The sequence below is a fragment of the Nannospalax galili genome, unplaced genomic scaffold (genome assembly GCF_000622305.1).
Source record: "Nannospalax galili isolate Female #2095 unplaced genomic scaffold, S.galili_v1.0 scaffold321, whole genome shotgun sequence".
In the NCBI taxonomy this organism is placed as follows: domain Eukaryota; kingdom Metazoa; phylum Chordata; class Mammalia; order Rodentia; family Spalacidae; genus Nannospalax; species Nannospalax galili.
The window spans coordinates 552,949-569,198 of NW_008345972.1; the positions used below are offsets into that span (position 1 = coordinate 552,949).

A 16,250-nucleotide genomic window follows, 5' to 3' on the forward strand; every position below is an offset into this window, starting at 1 on the left:
TAGCAACCTCAAGCCTATCCGTATACTCAATCCTATGATCAGGTTGGGCCTCAAACTCCAAATACGCACTAATTGGAGCCCTACGAGCAGTAGCCCAAACAATTTCATACGAAGTAACACTAGCCATCATCCTACTATCTATCCTCCTACTATCAGGATCCTTTTCACTACTATCAGTAATTTCATCACAAGAACTAACCTGGTTCCTATTACCAGCATGACCATTAGCTTTCATGTGATTTATCTCTACACTAGCAGAAACAAACCGGGCCCCATTTGATCTAACAGAAGGAGAGTCCGAACTAGTATCAGGCTTCAATGTAGAATATGCTGCAGGTCCATTTGCACTATTCTTCATAGCCGAGTACACCAACATCATCATAATAAATGCCCTATCAACAATCATTTTCCTTGGAACCATATACAACCCACATAACCCAGAATTATTTACACTTAGCTTCATACTAAAAACATTAATTTTAACAACCGTATTCCTATGAATCCGAGCATCATACCCACGGTTCCGATACGACCAACTAATACACTTATTATGAAAAAATTTTCTACCTTTAACCCTAGCATTCTGCATATGACACATCTCAATACCAATAGAGTCTGTGCCGCTTGCCAGGCCCAGACCTAGGGGGAAGGATCTTAGATTCCTCACAGCAAAGGTCTGGCTTTGCCAAGGTGGTGTGACACCTCTGGACTGGCTAACGCCTTCTATCTGTTATATTTTATATCTGTTTTGTTCTGTAGCTTTCCTGCTACATACCATGAGCATTTCCATTCCAGTAAATATAGATATGTTACTTTTTGTTTTGTTTTCTGAGGCTACTGGACATGGAGCCCAGGGACTTTACATGCCAGGCAAGTACTATACCACTGACCTACACTCTTAGCCTCTGACTATTCTTTCTTTATAATTGAATTTTTGTGAATTTCATACAATATAGTTTGACTGAATTTAGATCCCCTCCCCCATCTGCACCCCCTACTACTGCTTGCCCAGTTTCGTGTGCTTTATGATATATATATCATATATATATGTCATATATAGGACATATATATATGTCCTATAAAGTCAAACTTGTATCCTCAAATGCAGTCAGTATGGGTTACCCATTGGAGACTGTTCATCCTACCAAGAGTCTTACCCTTAAAGGAGACTGCCTCTCCCCTTCCCATCAGTCATTGGTTGTCAGAAATTCCTCAGGTAGGGTTGGGGTTTTTTACCTACCTCCCCACATCCATACTGTCTGCCTTGAGCTTACGTGGAACTTGTGCATGCTGTCTTGTCACCATTGCTGTGAGTTCATGTAACTGCCTAGCTGTTGGAAAACTTTCCCTGTAGTCCTCCACCACCTCTGCTTCCTACAATCTTTCTGCCCCATCTTCCGCAATGATCTCCGAGCCTTGTGGGGTAGAAGTTTGATTATAGGTGTCCTATTCAGGGATGAACACTCTGCAATCTTGTTCTCTGTACATTGTCCAGTTGTGGGTCTCTGTGTTAATCACTATCTGCTGCATAAGGATGCTTCTCTGATGAGAGTTGAGAGATGCATTAATCAAGACATGTCTGGGAGATCTCTTGATTATTCTTTTTAATGGCTGCATAATTTTATATGTAATGTCTCCATAGGCCCACAAGATACTGCTGTGAATGTGTGTCTGAGCCTCTACTTGGGGTCTGAACTGACTCACTATGAAACAGGGATCTCCATGGCCTGGCCTCTTGTCTGTATGTTTAACTTGTGCCATGGGCACTGCAGTTCACTACACTCTCTCTGTACACAAGCTGTAAGTACTGTGGCCATTTCCTACACAAACATACAACTGTGTCTCTCTTTCCATTTCCCTCCTCCCTTCATCCGTCCATTCAGCAAGGAGGCCTGGTACCTTTCTCACTGTCTGGCCTTGGACTGGTTGTGGGGATGGACAGGTGCTACTGGGCTGTAGTAGAGCTGAGTTTGCAGACATTCTGATCAGAGTTCAAAGACCCCTATGTGGCGCAGTAAAGGTTCTATTTGTTGGGACCTATCCGTAGTATCATTCATTCATTCAATCATTCAACACATCCTTAACCCAGTTCTGGTAAACCAGTTGAGGTACCTGGCCTCTTGAAGGTGACTTTCCTGTACACAGTAGGGATAAGGACACTGAATCAAAACAAAGACAGATAAGGCATCATGCAAGGCCTCCTGGAGGAGGTATGTGTCTTTGGCAGAAATTTGAAAAAAAAGAGAGTAGTAAACTAGGGAAGAGAGAGTGAGTAATGTAAGGCCACAGGGAGGAGGAGGTGCATTTTTTTTTTTTTTCTTTTTTGTAGAAATTTGCAAAAAGAGAGTAGTAAACTGGGCTTTACTGGGAAGGGTAAGTGATAGGCACTCTTGCTTGCAAATGTTCAGGGGCTGCAGCTTGTGAGCAGATTGGAGAACTGGCCTGAGGAGGTAGAGACTAGATTAAGTTGGCCTGAGGGGCCCAGGCGGGGAACTTTTGAAACATGCAGATTAGATGTGGGAAGGGTTTTTGCTGGGTTGTTGTTGAAGAAGCTGCATTTGACTGACTTTGGATACAGAGAGAGAAGGTCAGTTTATTGGTTAACTGGGTGGGGGAAAGGAGATGGGATTTAACTCTCCAGGGCTTGCTGGTGGACTAGGCTGTGCATGAGAGAAAAGGAAAGCACTCAGGCTGATCTTGAGAGGTAGAGAAGTGGTATTCAAGCAGATGGGTGGAGGAGAGGAGCCCTCCGGGAGATGGGGAAAGTCAGGGTTGATGTTGGGATGGCTCAGTGCAGCAGGGAGAGAGGGCTGTTAGCTGATGGATCAGTGGTGGGAGAGTGACAGTTCTGGAGCATGCCCACATGGGAGCATTCAGGAAAAAGCCCCTGACATGGACCTCATACTCAAAAGTTGCACAGAGGCAGAGCAACTGAAATGGGAGATGGGTATGTGCTGGGACGGTGTACACACATGCCCCTAGGAACTGGAAGAAGCTTGAGGGCAGTGTTGGTGGGATGAAGGGGGCATGAGTATTCTTTCTTGAATCTAACAAGCTGTAGAGGGCTGGAATCCACACATCTCAGTGGGATGGGGTCTGGTGTCTGAACATCTCAGTGGGATGGAATCTAGTATCCGAATGTTTCAGTGGGGTGGGGTCGGTCTGGTGTCTGAATGTCTTAGTGGGTTGGGGTGGAACCTATGGCTTTGGGAGCACATGACCCTGGAGGCTTAGGGCAGTGACTGTAGTCACCCTGTGTGGATGTCTTCTGGGAAGGGAGCACAGCAACAAAGTAGTTAGGGGAGGACCAGGTGGGCTTATTTTTCAAGGATGGGATACACTGTAGCAGTTTTGTGCTTTTGGGAGGGAAGAGTTGAAGGTCAGGAGGAGAGCCCAGTCCACTGTCACGTGACTGGGGTCATGTGGCTGGGATCCCATACTGTGCATCTAGGATTATAACTGATGGTGCAGTAGGCCACCCTTCTGGGCTAAGCTTTATTGTTCGGTACAGCTCTGTGATGGGCAAAGACTATAGGGTGAGCAGCCATGTAGACTTAGGGCCATGCTCAGAACTGAAAGTGACGATCTTGGCTTGCTGTCTTTGCCTTTCAATCTAACACACAGTGGCTGCTCACCCAGTGCAGCCTGGCTTGCTGGCAGATGGAACACAAGTGTGACTCCATAGCCCTGGGTTCATGACAGAGGACACCCCGCAGCTCAGGTGGGAGAAGTACCTCGGTGTCATGATTTCCCATGCCCTCCAGTCTTTGAGCAGGAGGAGGTCTACACATCTTCATCCCTGATAGTCAGTGCTCCAGTGAGTGTAGATGTTACCCTTCGGGTTCTCAGCAGGCCCTTTGCCTCCTTTGCTTTACAGCAGAAGTCACCTTGGGGGTACCAGGCATCCAGAGTTCCCCTCTGTGTTTCCTTATGCTCCATACTCCCTTCTCACAGCCTCAGGGTCCTCTTCTCTCCCCCAGTCCTCTGTCTCCTACCAGGAGAACCTGTCCACTAAGTCCTTCGGGGCTTATCGAGTCTCTGCCCCTCCCACTCCGCTGTAAACTCTGGAATGCACAAATGGAAAACTGGTCCCTAAGCAGCTAATCAGAAATTCAAAGGGCAGCTGATAGGAGGCCCTGCATTCCAAAGGTACTTCCCAGGGTGTGACTGAGGGGGTGTGGCCCCTGAGTGGCAGTCACCTTAAACCTAGTGACTGTCTGTTGATTTATACACTTAGTCATTCTATAAAGCAGCATTTGCCTAGCACAGCCCTGGAAGCCAGTGTTGAGGGACACAGTGAGCACCCCAGTCCCTGCCCATGAGGAACATAGATACAAGGTAACGGCAAGAGGGCGTGCCCCAGCCAGCACCCACTCCTTGCCAACCTGTGGATAGTGGTGGCTATAATTTTTTTTTAATCAAAAGGAGGGTTAGGAAGATTGCCAGAACTTGCTAAAGTATACTTGTGTCCTTTTTAAATTATAAAAGCAACAAGTCATACTTTTTAGTTGGGAGCTGATACTTGGGTGTTTGCTGTCTGAGATTCCAGCTTCTGCTAGGTGAATGTATACAAGGAGAGGAGGGACCTGGAAGGACATGCTGATCCTGGGGACTCAGCCCCAGCAGATGCCTCTTCTGTGGTGGCCATGTGCATTGGGCCCTGCATCAGACAGCAATCTTGAATACCTCAGATCTAAGCTTCAGGGACCTCACTATGAAATAGTGAGGGAGTGGCTGTGGGTACTAGGAGTTCCCTAAGCTGTCTGTGTATGTGTCCCGGCAAAGTCTGAGTAAACTGGTCACGAGTTATATTTGAGACCAAATGACATGGGCAGAAGAGCCGATGTGTCTTTCTGAGGCAGGGTCTTCCTGTAACCCCAGCTGTCCTGGAACTCTATGTAGACCAGGCTGGCCTTGAACTCACAGAGATCCACCTGCCTCTGCCTCAGAGTGCTGGGATTAAAGGCATGTGCCACTACACCTGCCAACCATCAATATCCAATACTCTTATCTCCTGTGCCCCACAGGGTAGGGCAGTAGTCAGTGGTGGCTGCCCCAGGCTATCAAGCCTTGGGGTTCTAGCCTACCCTCTACATACCATCCCAGTTCTTTCTGATGGTGCCTACAGGAATTCCAGGAGACTGTAGCTTGGGACCCTGGGTCCTGGCCAGTGTATGGCTGCTGACTGGGACAGAGGAGGCCTGTCTCTGCCATGTGGAAGCTTTGCTGCCAACCTTGGAGTATGGATGGAGATTTTGATCTTTTCTGGGTTGGAGTATGCTGCATTGTCTTTTGGACACTTGCTTTTCATATACTGGATGTTTTGAGTTAAGGAGGGCTAGTTCAAGGCAATAGCATTGTACTCCGTTGGGGCTGGAGGTGCCCTGGCTGAATGGCCACCGAAAGCTGCCTTCTGCTGAAGCTCAGTTATTAGCTCCCTAGGAGCACTGACTGATGGGACTCTGGATAGTGTAGTGCTTTTCAACAGAACATTAGCTAAGGTGTATGTGTAAAGATTGAGTTTGCAAAGTGGCCCCAAACTAGTGGGGGTTAACCGAAAAGTCCTGCTTATTCTCAGCTTTCCCCAGAGCAGAGCTGGCTCCCTCAATCCTGTCACCAGACTCCATCCTGTGAAGGAAAATGTTGATTCACAGCCATAAGAAAGACAAACTTACCTTTTATGACTTCAGTAATAAGTAGCTAAAACTTGTTTCTGTTGATGAAAACAGAAACCCAACACTGTTTTCCACTGCCTCTGAGGGAACTCCCACCTTGCTCCCAAACTCTGGATTGACCTTCTTTGCAGGAGAACCAAGGGGCAGTTGGCAGGCATTGTACAAAGCCATCCCCTCCCCTCCCCCGCACCCCATGCAGTGTCTGGCCTGACTCACCGCAAGTCTTTGAGGTCAGTTAGTAATAAGAGGAGAAAGTCATGACCCAGAGAGGTTAATAATAAAACCTGCAGATGCACAGCAAGCCTGGCTTTTGCAGTTTGTCCAGCCCACCTCCTTTCGGTCATGCCTGTGGTGGGAATGCTCCAGGCTCTGGGCCTCTACTCCCTGTTTGAGTTGATAATTTGAGTTTCATGGAAAATTGTTGCATGAATTTTGGCTTTGGATTAAGACAGAATTTCCAACATTTTCTGAAATGGCTGTAAGCATACTTTAAAAAAATTTTAGTTATTTTTATTTTATGTAGATGAGTGTTTTGTCTGTATGTGTGTGAATGCACCACATGCCCACAGAGGTGAGAAGAGGGTGTTGGATCCCCTGGAATGGGAGTTATGGGCAGTGGTTAACCACCATGTGGATGTTGGGAACCGAACCCCAGTTCTCTGTAAGAACAGCCAGTGCTCGTAACCACTGAGCCATCTCTTCAGCCCCGGCTTTAAACATACTTCTGCCATTTTGTACTGCATATTTATGGTAAGTGGTGTTCTCAGCACTGATACTGTACAATCAAAAAGGCAATTAATTTTGAAAAATATTGAAGATGGCCTATGTCCTGCAGTATCAAATATTTAGCCAAGATTTATTTTTCATGTAAAACTAAACAAGCACATTATTAGCATGCAAATTTGTTTTTATCTTTAATAAATGGTAATATGTATACTAATGAATGGTTTCAAAATAAATCTCCTTATGGTTTATTATCATTAAGTGTTTGATATATATATATATATATAATATGCCTATATACACAGGGTCAGGTAAAAATTTCTCAGGTGGAGAGGGGTTGAAAGTGGAAAAAGTTTAAGAAGCCCTGATCTGTTACCCACAATGTGTCATTAAGCATTCCGTGTGGCCTTACCAAGGGCAATGACCCTCCTGCATTTTTAGCAGTCCCAGTCCTAAGCTGACTGCTCCTAAGGGGCTCTGAAATCACAGATCTCCGGTTTCTCCTAAGCTAAACATGGGGTCCCGGTGTTCAGAGTCACGATTAGAAGAGACGGGCCAGGACAGAAAGTAGATGGTGGGTGCCTTGCACCCAAGACACCCTCAGTGTACAACAGGACAGCCATCTGAAGTGAAGACATTGGCTTGTCCTGTTCCCTGGCACCCTCCCAGGGGTTGGTGGTGGACTTTGAGTGCTTGGGCTCTAGAGTTACTTAGCTCTATCACTCTAGGCAGACCATGAGGGCCCTTCTGGACTGAGATTCCCTTCTGCTTGTTCCGTTCAGCAAGCATACAGAAAATTTTCTGTACATTTATGGGCCTTGCTATAATGGCCAGAATTGAATATTTGTTGTTTCAATCTTCCCTCCCCTTCATATAGCCATTTTCCCCCTGGGTGGAGTGAGACTGTATTTGGGTGGGTGTCCTAGTCTGTTTGGGCCTCTGGGTCAGGCAGCTTGGGAACAACGCAGATGTGATTGAAAAGCTTGAGGCGCCAGCAGACCAGCTTCCTAGGTCACAGATGGGGCCTTTTTGCTGCATCAATGGAGGTGGGCTTCCTGGGCATTTCAGGGGTATCTTTATATGAGTACTAATCCTTTCATGAAGTTTCCATCTCATGACCTAATCACCTACCCGGGCTCCACCTCATAGTACCACCTTGAGCATGAGGACTTTAACACATATGTTTGAGGGGACACACACACACACACACACCACATATATTGCGGTGAATGGGGCTTGTTCACTTCAGCAGGGCTATACTGTGCCCTTGGGAGGCAAGTGGGAAGCATGGTGTGTAAGGCCCTTGGGTTTTAGGTTTACTTATTTGATTTTATTTTTTTAAGGCAGGGCCTTGCTATTTAGGCCAGGCTTGTTTGATGTAGGAATCTCCAAACCTTAGATTGCTGAAGTCCCCAAACCCCCACCTTTCCTCCTTCATCTCACTGGCCTGACCCATCTCTACCAATCGCCTTTCCTCTTCCTCATTCTCCTCTGACCAGACAGGAGGGCCAGATCTAAGGGCCTTTGACTCAGAGCCTTCTTGGGCTTCATTCTGCACATCTTTAATGGACAGTTGCTATTTGAGCAGGGAAGGAGGAAGCTCACAGTGGGGACAGATTTTGTAGGGAAAGCAGTTTTACTTTGCTTCTCTAAGTTGGGGAGGAGGAAGTGAAGGACGAGAACAGGGGAAATGGGGCATGTTTCCTCAGCACTGCTGAAACTCCCTGCTAAGATGTCAAAACTCACCATCTGTTGCTTCAAAGAAGCCTCCAGATGTGGCTGTCACAGACTGACAGTTGCCCTAGCTGGCATCTTGAACTCTGTAGCCAGTGAAGACATCTTGGTGGGCTGGGTGGACTCTACATGTTCCCGATTCTCCAAGGCCAGTGGCTACAAGAGTGTCCCATAAAGGATAAAGTACAGCTAGGGGTAGGAACCCTAAGGATGTGGTCCTGCATCTACCTCTAGCAGTAATATCATCCAGTCAAGCTCTGAAAATGCAGCCTCTTTGGTCTGTCCTCCTGGCCTCTGAGGTGGACTTATTATCCCTGGGATATGGTTTGTGCCTACAATCCTCATATAGGGTTGCAGGGACTGAAAACAGCTCTCTGATCATCCTGTCTTATGTGCTCCCAACTCACCAATGAACCTGCAAGACCTTGTGCCCCACATCTTCTGTCCCTGTGTGTCCTGTCCCCTTCCCACATTGCCCAGGCAGCAGGTGGGTAGAGGTTTCTTGGACTGGCTGTGCCATGTTAGTGAGGCAGACATTGCTCTGTAACCTTTCCAGGGCTCTAGGGAGTCTGGATACCCTGACATGTGGTCAGTGTCCTGGCAGGCACTGTGTTCCTCTGCATGTGGGATGGAGCACAAGCTGACTGTACAAGAAAAGGAGGAAGAAGGGAGGCTCCCAGAAAGAGGGTATGTCTCATGTCTGTGCTTAAGCAAGGCCGAGGTGCCAGATAGCATCCCTGTCATGGGACACAGAGGAATGAAGGCTTTCTACAGATGAGAGCTGGTCGTGGCTCACTAATGGCACTGGTCAAGCCTTGCCTGATCCAAAGCCCTGGTCATCTTGACCTCTTGATTGAAGTGGGGCCTATCTCCTTCTCCATCTTAGATTTACTTTTCCTATTACAATGAACGAAGGAGGCTCTCTAACTATTCTCCAGAGAGGTAGATACCAGGAGATGTCTCCATCTGCCTGTGACAGTACCCTCCCTAGGATAAGCAGAAGCTGGCCTTCACCCTCCCTGAGGCCTGTACAGCCCTGCCTTGCCTTCTGGGTGAGTCTCTTGCTATTCTGCTCATCCCTTCCCTGTCCCCCCAAATGGGAGGCACTGACCCCATGCAGACTTTGTGCTATTTGTTTCTAACAGTGGAAATTCAAGTACTCATGCATTCCATTACCAATGGTGTGCAGTGCAATATTATACTATTTATTTTGATATTGGAGCTGCCTGAGGTTTGGCCAGTGGGAGCCACTTCAGGTTGGCTTCCACATCCTTGTGGCAGGCTCTCCTGTCATCCTGTGCGGGTGCTACCTGTGGACAGAGCTGATGTCGTCTTTGGAAAAACACTTGGGTATACATACGTTTACGCTGCTTTCACTTCTGAGTGTGCCTCTGCGTGGGTACGAGAAGCCCCTCTGTGTATCTGCCTCCCATCTGGAAACACAGGGTTTCTAGAATGATCCCTGTTCCACATTCGTATGCCCCCCCCAACTCCAACTAAGAGTGGTGTCTCCCAGTTTTTCTCATAGATCCCTAGGGCTCAGTCCTCCTGTAGGTATCATAGTCTCTCATCACCTCCCTCCTCCCATCTCATTCACATATCTCAGCATTTCCAGGCCTGGTGTCAAGGGCAGGCACTCTGCTGCTGCTCTCCTCTAGCAGTCACATCACTCCTGCCCACATTCCTCCCTGGGCCACAGCTCATGAGGACACAGATGTCTTCATGGTGCTCCTTGCTTAGCACCTGCTAGATCATCCAGGTGACCTCCATTTGGGCCCCTCTCCTGCCACTGCTTCCTCGGGCCACAGCTCGTGAGGACGCAGATGTCTTCATGGTGCTCCTTGCTTAGCACCTGCTAGATCATCCAGGTGACCTCCATTTGGGCCCCTCTCCTGCCACTGCTTCCTGCCACCCTGATCACTGTCCCCCCGCCCCAGCCTTGTTTGTGCATCCTGTCTGCCTCAGCATTCCTGTTTTCCTGTTTTTCACTTCACGTTAGTTACCCATGTCCAGCGTGTTCACCCAAACTGCCCCCCCCCAGCCTTGTTTGTGCACCCTGTCTGCCTCAGCATTCCTGTTTTCCTGTTTTTCACTTCACGTTAGTTACCCATGTCCAGCGTGTTCACCCAAACTGCTGTATCCACCCTGGTCTTGGTGCCTTTCTTGCCTAGAAAATGTCTACCTTTTTCAAAACTCATCCCATTGGTTGAGGCCCCCTTCCTAATGCTGAGTGCTCAGACTTCTCAGTAAGGGATTGTGCAGGTCGAGTGAGTTTGTGAGCAAATGTGTGTAAGCAGTGTCCAGTTCCCAGTGACAACCTTGGGGTTATGAGAGAACCACAGATTTGATGCAAGAGCCTGACTCCTTTGTGGGGCATGTGTCCCAAATCAATGAGTTTTCAATCCCAGGATGGCCATGCAGCCACCTCTTTCTCTGCTGCCGTCTGTGCTGATGTCTACCTCAGCTGTGTAGGTTCCCTCCTTTGTGAAAAGAATGCCGTTTTGCTTCTGGGGACCAGGTGACGTCAGAAGCCATGGAGAGGCCAACCTGGGCAGTGAGAAGCACCAAGGAGTGGGCAAAGCAGAAAGAAAACAGAAGCTGGGCAGAAACCTATCTTTCACTGTTTGCCGGAGAGGATGGGCTACCACTCAGGTGCTGGGTGGGAGTCAGCTCTTGGAGGAGCCCCTGGCTTCTGGTCTTCTCTAGTCCCTCTCTCTGCTGACAGCTTACTTGAAGGGTAGGGGTGACTAGGAGGGTGTGACCTGATACCTGTGAGTGACCAGCATTGGTGGAAGGGAGCAGAGCAAAGGACCTTTGCATATCTGTGCCCACACCACACACTGTGCTTGTGAGGCAGAGGCCAACAGACCCCTGCAGGATATAGATGACCACATGGAAGACTGATTTCTTCTGCCATGAGAGCTGCTCAGGGATAGGGAGTGTTTAACCAGTCTGGGGGTGGGGTGGGTGTGGGGGCAGGTAGGAGGTGGCTCTTCAGCTGAGCCCAGAAGGGCAGTAGTTATCAGCCAGAATAAAGAGGTGAGACCCAGGGCTTAGAGTGGCACGAACTGAAAGTGTGGAGCACAGTAGGAGCTTGGCTGAGGGGGGTCCGTGTGGATGCAGGAGAGGTGCAGGCTGGTAAAGAGACTGACAAGCAGTTGCCTTGCTTCAAAGTTCTTGACCTTGGCCCAGAGTCCTTGGCTGTGACTGTTGATTCTCTCCAAAATGAAGACAAGCCTGTTTGTTGTCACTAGCTGGGAGGTGTGTGACATTCATGTAGTTTATTACTAGTAATAAAGAGTAGGTGTTTTCTGAGTGGTGTATTCCTTTAAGTAAGTTCAAGCAGATTCAGGTAACCCTATAATAAAAAAACAAAAAACAAACAACCCCCCCCCCCAAAAAAAAACACCGGGCGTTTGCCTCCCAGTGTGGCCAGCGTGACCTATGCTGTGCTACCTACCTCTATCCCTCTCCCTCTCCCATGGATTTTTCAGACAGAGTCTCACTCTGTAGCCCAGGCTGGCTTGGAACTTACGGCAGTCCACCCGGCTCAGCCTCACAGTTGCTGAGACTACAGAGGTGAGCTGCTTCCCTGTCTCTAGACAGCAATTCTGAGTGGGCCTAGAGAGTCCAGAGGCCCATCCACTCCCTCAAAGAGTTTTATCACATCTGCATTCTGGTGCTGTCTCTTTATTTCTGAATTCAGATCCTTACCCTGGCTCTGTCAGCACCACAGTAAGACTGGTGGCTGTTCCCAGGCTTTCACTGCACACGTCCTCCATAAATAGGAAATCACAACCCTTCAGCTCATCTTGTGCACACTACTGTACACCCCATCTTAGGTTAGTTGTGGGGAATCCAGAGTAAGTGCAATATAAATGTGTCCTTAAGGCTCTGCAGTCAGTGGAGGACGAATTGTGCATGCAGGAGTATGACTGAGAGACTTCTGGAAAACTAAGGTTTGACTAAGCTATAGAAAAATAATAATGATGGATATTAAACGTTCAGTGAAGAACGAATGCAGAGAAAGATGAATAGTGCTCGCCTTTGTGGGAGAGGGGAAGATAATGCATGTATGTCAACCCTGTGATAACTGTGTGAGGAATTGGAGCCCAGGATGGCCTGTCTTAGACAATTTCTCTCTCTCTCTCTCTCTCTCTCTCTCTCTCTCTCTCTCTCTCTCTTTGTAGTTGAAAGTTGAAAAGCAGCCATTGCCATTCCTCTGTAGAAACGGAAATTTGGGTATTTAGTGCCAGAACCTGAGAGGCTGAATTGATGGCTGGAATTTGCACATGTGGTAACCATGAAGCCCCGGGCAGCCCACCCAGACAGCCCTCCCAGCTAAGGCATTCGGGCTCACAGACCCCAAGTTGAGAGTGTGAGATCAGCAGAGGCTGGGTTTTGGGGACAGTGCAGGCTGTTAGAACTCCACATAGGCTGGGCCTGTAGCCAGGGCCACGAAGGCTCCAAGGCCAGAGCGAAGTGCTCAGTCATCTTGCAGCTCCAGTACAGGGATCTGCACCTCATAGACCCCAGCAATTGCTTCAGCTTGGAGCCACCCATCTTCAAAGCAGCCTTTCAATATTCTCAGAAGATAGACTTGCTTTGTTGGAGGCTACTCTGCTGTTGAGAGTGTCCTTGAGCACACAGCCCTGTGCACTGTGCACAGGCATGGGAAAGGAGAGGAGGTGTTCTGTCTAAAGACTGTGCCCTCCCTTCCCTCCTGAATGTTCTAAGTGACCCTGGCCCTCTCTGGGCTCCTGGTTTGCTTTTCCTCCAGTCTGGTACCTCCCCCATGCTAAGTTTTTAATTTCCTTCTAAAGTCTTACACCTAGACTGGAAACCGAGACTTGGGCTGAGCTGCAATTTGTTGGGACTGCCTAGAAACTTAACGGAGCTAGGATGGGGAGGACTCCCGGCCTTCAGGGGTGCAAAGACTGGCCAGTCATTTGCTCTGAGCTTTGCCTGAATTCCCATTGTCGCCGACCTTTCCCAGCAAGGTCAGCCTCCTTGTTTTTCTTAGCTGAAGTGGCAAACTGGTAAGAAGCCCTGTGTGCCTTTCCCATTCCCCACTGCTTGCTGGGCAGTGTCGATTACCGGCGGAAACTGGCCATGCAGATGCAGGGTGTACTGGAGAACAGTCAAGATTTTAAAATTCCAAAAGCCCCAGAGCCCGCAGCGTTTGGATTCTCTTAAGCCCCTCGGTCACTAGCCCAGAGGTCTGAAATCCTAGTAAAGCCAAACCCCGAGCCAAGCTTGGTAATTCCAGTCAGATGGCGGCAGGGAGGTGCCCCCACCCCCCGCGGGAAGGCGTTTCTTCGCCCACTTCTCCCGCGTCTGGCTGAGTCGCGGTGGTGCCCAGGCTCTGGGCTGCGGTCTGCGGGGTAGGGCGGGCTAATTCGTGTCAGATGGAGGCCGGGCGCGCGGCTTTGTTCCCGGCGTCTGACTTCTGACGGCAGGAGCTGCGGCGCCCGCTCCGACCCGCGCCTCGCCAACGCAGGAGCCGGCGTCCCCGCGCTCCCGGCCGGGCTCCCCACGCAGCGCAGGAGCGGCCATGCGGTGGCGCGCGCTGGCCCCAGGCCCACCCGCGAGGTGCGCGCGCGAGGGCGGTGCGCGAAGACGCCCACGCCAGGTGAGTGCCGCGTGGCCCGGCTGATGGCCCATGGCCGCCAGCATCCCTCGGGCCCCACGCGCGTGGACCTGGGCTTCGGGCGCACGAGGCGGTGCACCGGTGTGCGTGGGTCTGAGTGTGCTTGGCGGTGCGTGAGTGGCCGCGGGGCGCAGTGCGGGCTGAGAGAGGAGGGAAGCTGGCCAGTCTATAACCCTCCAGTCCCGGCGCGGCTGCAAAGGTTTCCTCTGCATCCCTTTCTTCTAGGGGAGGCGGGACACTGGCCGTGGCGCAGACTCGCTATTCCGCGCGTGTTTCTTGCCGAGGCACAGGGTTTGGCTCAGCACCGATGCCCAGGATGCGCCCATAATAGCCTAGTGCACGCGTCTGAGTCCGCTCGCGCGGGTACTGAGGGCGCCTGTGGCCCACAGGACTGCCCTCCGCCTGTAGATTCGAACAAGTGAGCTTTTCCCCCAAGTCTAATAATCAAGCCTCGACTACTCGGAAAGTTTTGGAAGGTTCTAGAGTGAAAGGTTGTCAGCATGCCACTTTTCTGTGCAGCAGCCGCAGGGGTTTGCCCTGAAGCCTGCGTGTTTCTTTGAACAATGTATGTTTTGGGGGGGGATCTGTCCTGCCCCGGTACCTGCCCTCTGTGGGATGGGAAGCACCCCTGAGGCCTGGGGAAGTCAACCCTGTGGATGTGGGAAGTGTTCTGTCTACTTTCAGAGTGAAGTCGATCTGGGAATGTGCTTTTGATGAATGCCTGTCTCCCCAGAATGCTAGCTACCCCGAGGCACCTAAATTCTCTTCCTGTGGTGGGCTGAATATTTCCTGAAGGGAAAACATAGCTGATGTTGTGCACACGCAGCCTCGTCCTGTGTGTGTAGGTATTTGCCATGGCGACCCTTGGTGAGTGGAGAGAACCTAGCGTGGGCTCCCTATGGGGTTTTGCCTTCCGGCTGAGTGGAGGCACCTCCTGGCCCTCAATAGAGAGAGAGACCTTGGTTATCAAGGCTAATTACTGCATCTCAGGAAGCCCTTGTGAGAACCTAGCGTGGGCTCCCTATGGGGTTTTGCCTTCCAGCTGAGTGGAGGCACCTCCTGGCCCTCAATAGAGAGAGACCTTGGTTATCAAGGCTAATTACTGCATCTCAGGAAGCCCTTGTGGAACTGTCTTTCTTTCTGGCCACTCTTCCAAGGTTTGGTTCCTAGCAATTAAATGCAATTCAGGTTGCAGAACTAGGCTTGCTAGCTGCTAGTTGAGCCTTGCCCCCCCCCCCCCCCCATGGATGAAAAGAAAGCACAGGATCAGGTGAAGACAAGGGCAGCCTAATCCTGTCTAGTCTTCTTTCACAAGAGAGATGTTATGTACGATGTGTGCGAGCAGATGTTATTACACTATCTTAAATAAACTCCCAGGGGATCCAGCAGTTGAAATGGCTGAGCAGGCTCCACAGTGCCTCTGCTGTTCCCCTCTTCCCAGCTTCCCACTGTGGACCAGCCATCACAAAGCTGCAGGAAAACAGTGCGGCTTTCTCCTTGCTTGGAATAAAGGTATTTGTGAGCAATAAAAGGTTACAGTCTCTCTCCTTGGCCCACAGACTATGACCAGTTCATTTGCTGCACAAGTATTAATTGAGGGTCCATGTCCACTGTCTGCCAGCTGGGCAAGGCCCACAGAGGACAAAGGAGAAAGACCCTGGTGTCCTGCATCCAGGAAATTGCAGTCTAGCACAGGAGAGAAGGCAAATAAACAAACAGTTTCAAGATGGGGAGAAAAGGTATGTGCCAGCTGGGGCGTCAATAAGAGGATGAATTCCACCTCCTGTCTGAGCTTGGCACTGGGGATGAGACTCAGCCAGAGTCCTGGTGTTGCCTGTGGGATCTAGGCGGGTCTTGGGTCTCACAAGCCCATCTGTACAACAGTGATGATTATGGTAACTGTGCATAAACTCCCTGCTAATGAGATTAGCAGCACCGGTTATCCTTTTACAGGGCTTTGGATATAGGCAGGTTGTTTGCTGTCAAATAGGCAATAAGGCAATATCTGTTTTGAAACAATCGGAGGCAAATGTAGGAAGAAGTACACAATAACAGTGCCTTAAAGAGTCCTGTGGCACAATCTGTTATAAGGGGTGATGGTTCTCAGGCTGGGCTGCAGATTAGAATTGCCTGGGGAGCTCGGAAAACATCCCAGTGTTCTTGTCCTGCGTGTAGAGTGATCCCATTTCATTGGTCTGAGGTAGAGCCTAATCCAAATTGTTTTTAAAACTTTGCCCAAGTTATTACAGCACAGTGATATATGTAGCATTTTGGTCATATACCTCTGCTAGGTAGTAGGGTGTCTTTTCTATTTCAGGAATTTGTGGCTTGCTCAGGGTTGCTGAATTTAAATGCAGATTGCAGAACCCAAACAAAGGTTTCTGCCTAGCTCAGGGCACTTTCTCTTTCTTTCGTTGACAGTCCTGACTATCTTGTGGTAAATACAGTTAAATGTCAACACAGCTGAG

The 16,250-nt window shown here is 49.5% G+C and overlaps 1 protein-coding gene across 5 annotated transcripts in view; it reads left to right on the top strand.

Annotated features, from left to right (window-relative positions):
* The window catches only part of Tns3 (tensin 3), a 257,511-nt gene that overhangs the window by 26,907 nt on the left and 214,354 nt on the right, over positions 1-16,250 (top strand). For 2 of the 5 annotated variants that reach the window (XM_029567901.1, XM_029567902.1), the window contains exon 1: positions 13,620-13,764. The exons of 2 other annotated variants lie outside the window; for them this stretch is intronic. In XM_029567901.1, coding sequence (XP_029423761.1) covers positions 13,687-13,764 — 78 coding nt within the window. In that variant the 5' untranslated portion in view covers positions 13,620-13,686. Of the gene's footprint in view, positions 1-13,615; positions 13,765-16,250 lie in introns of those variants that run through there. One more of the 5 variants, XM_029567903.1, reaches the window with a different exon arrangement.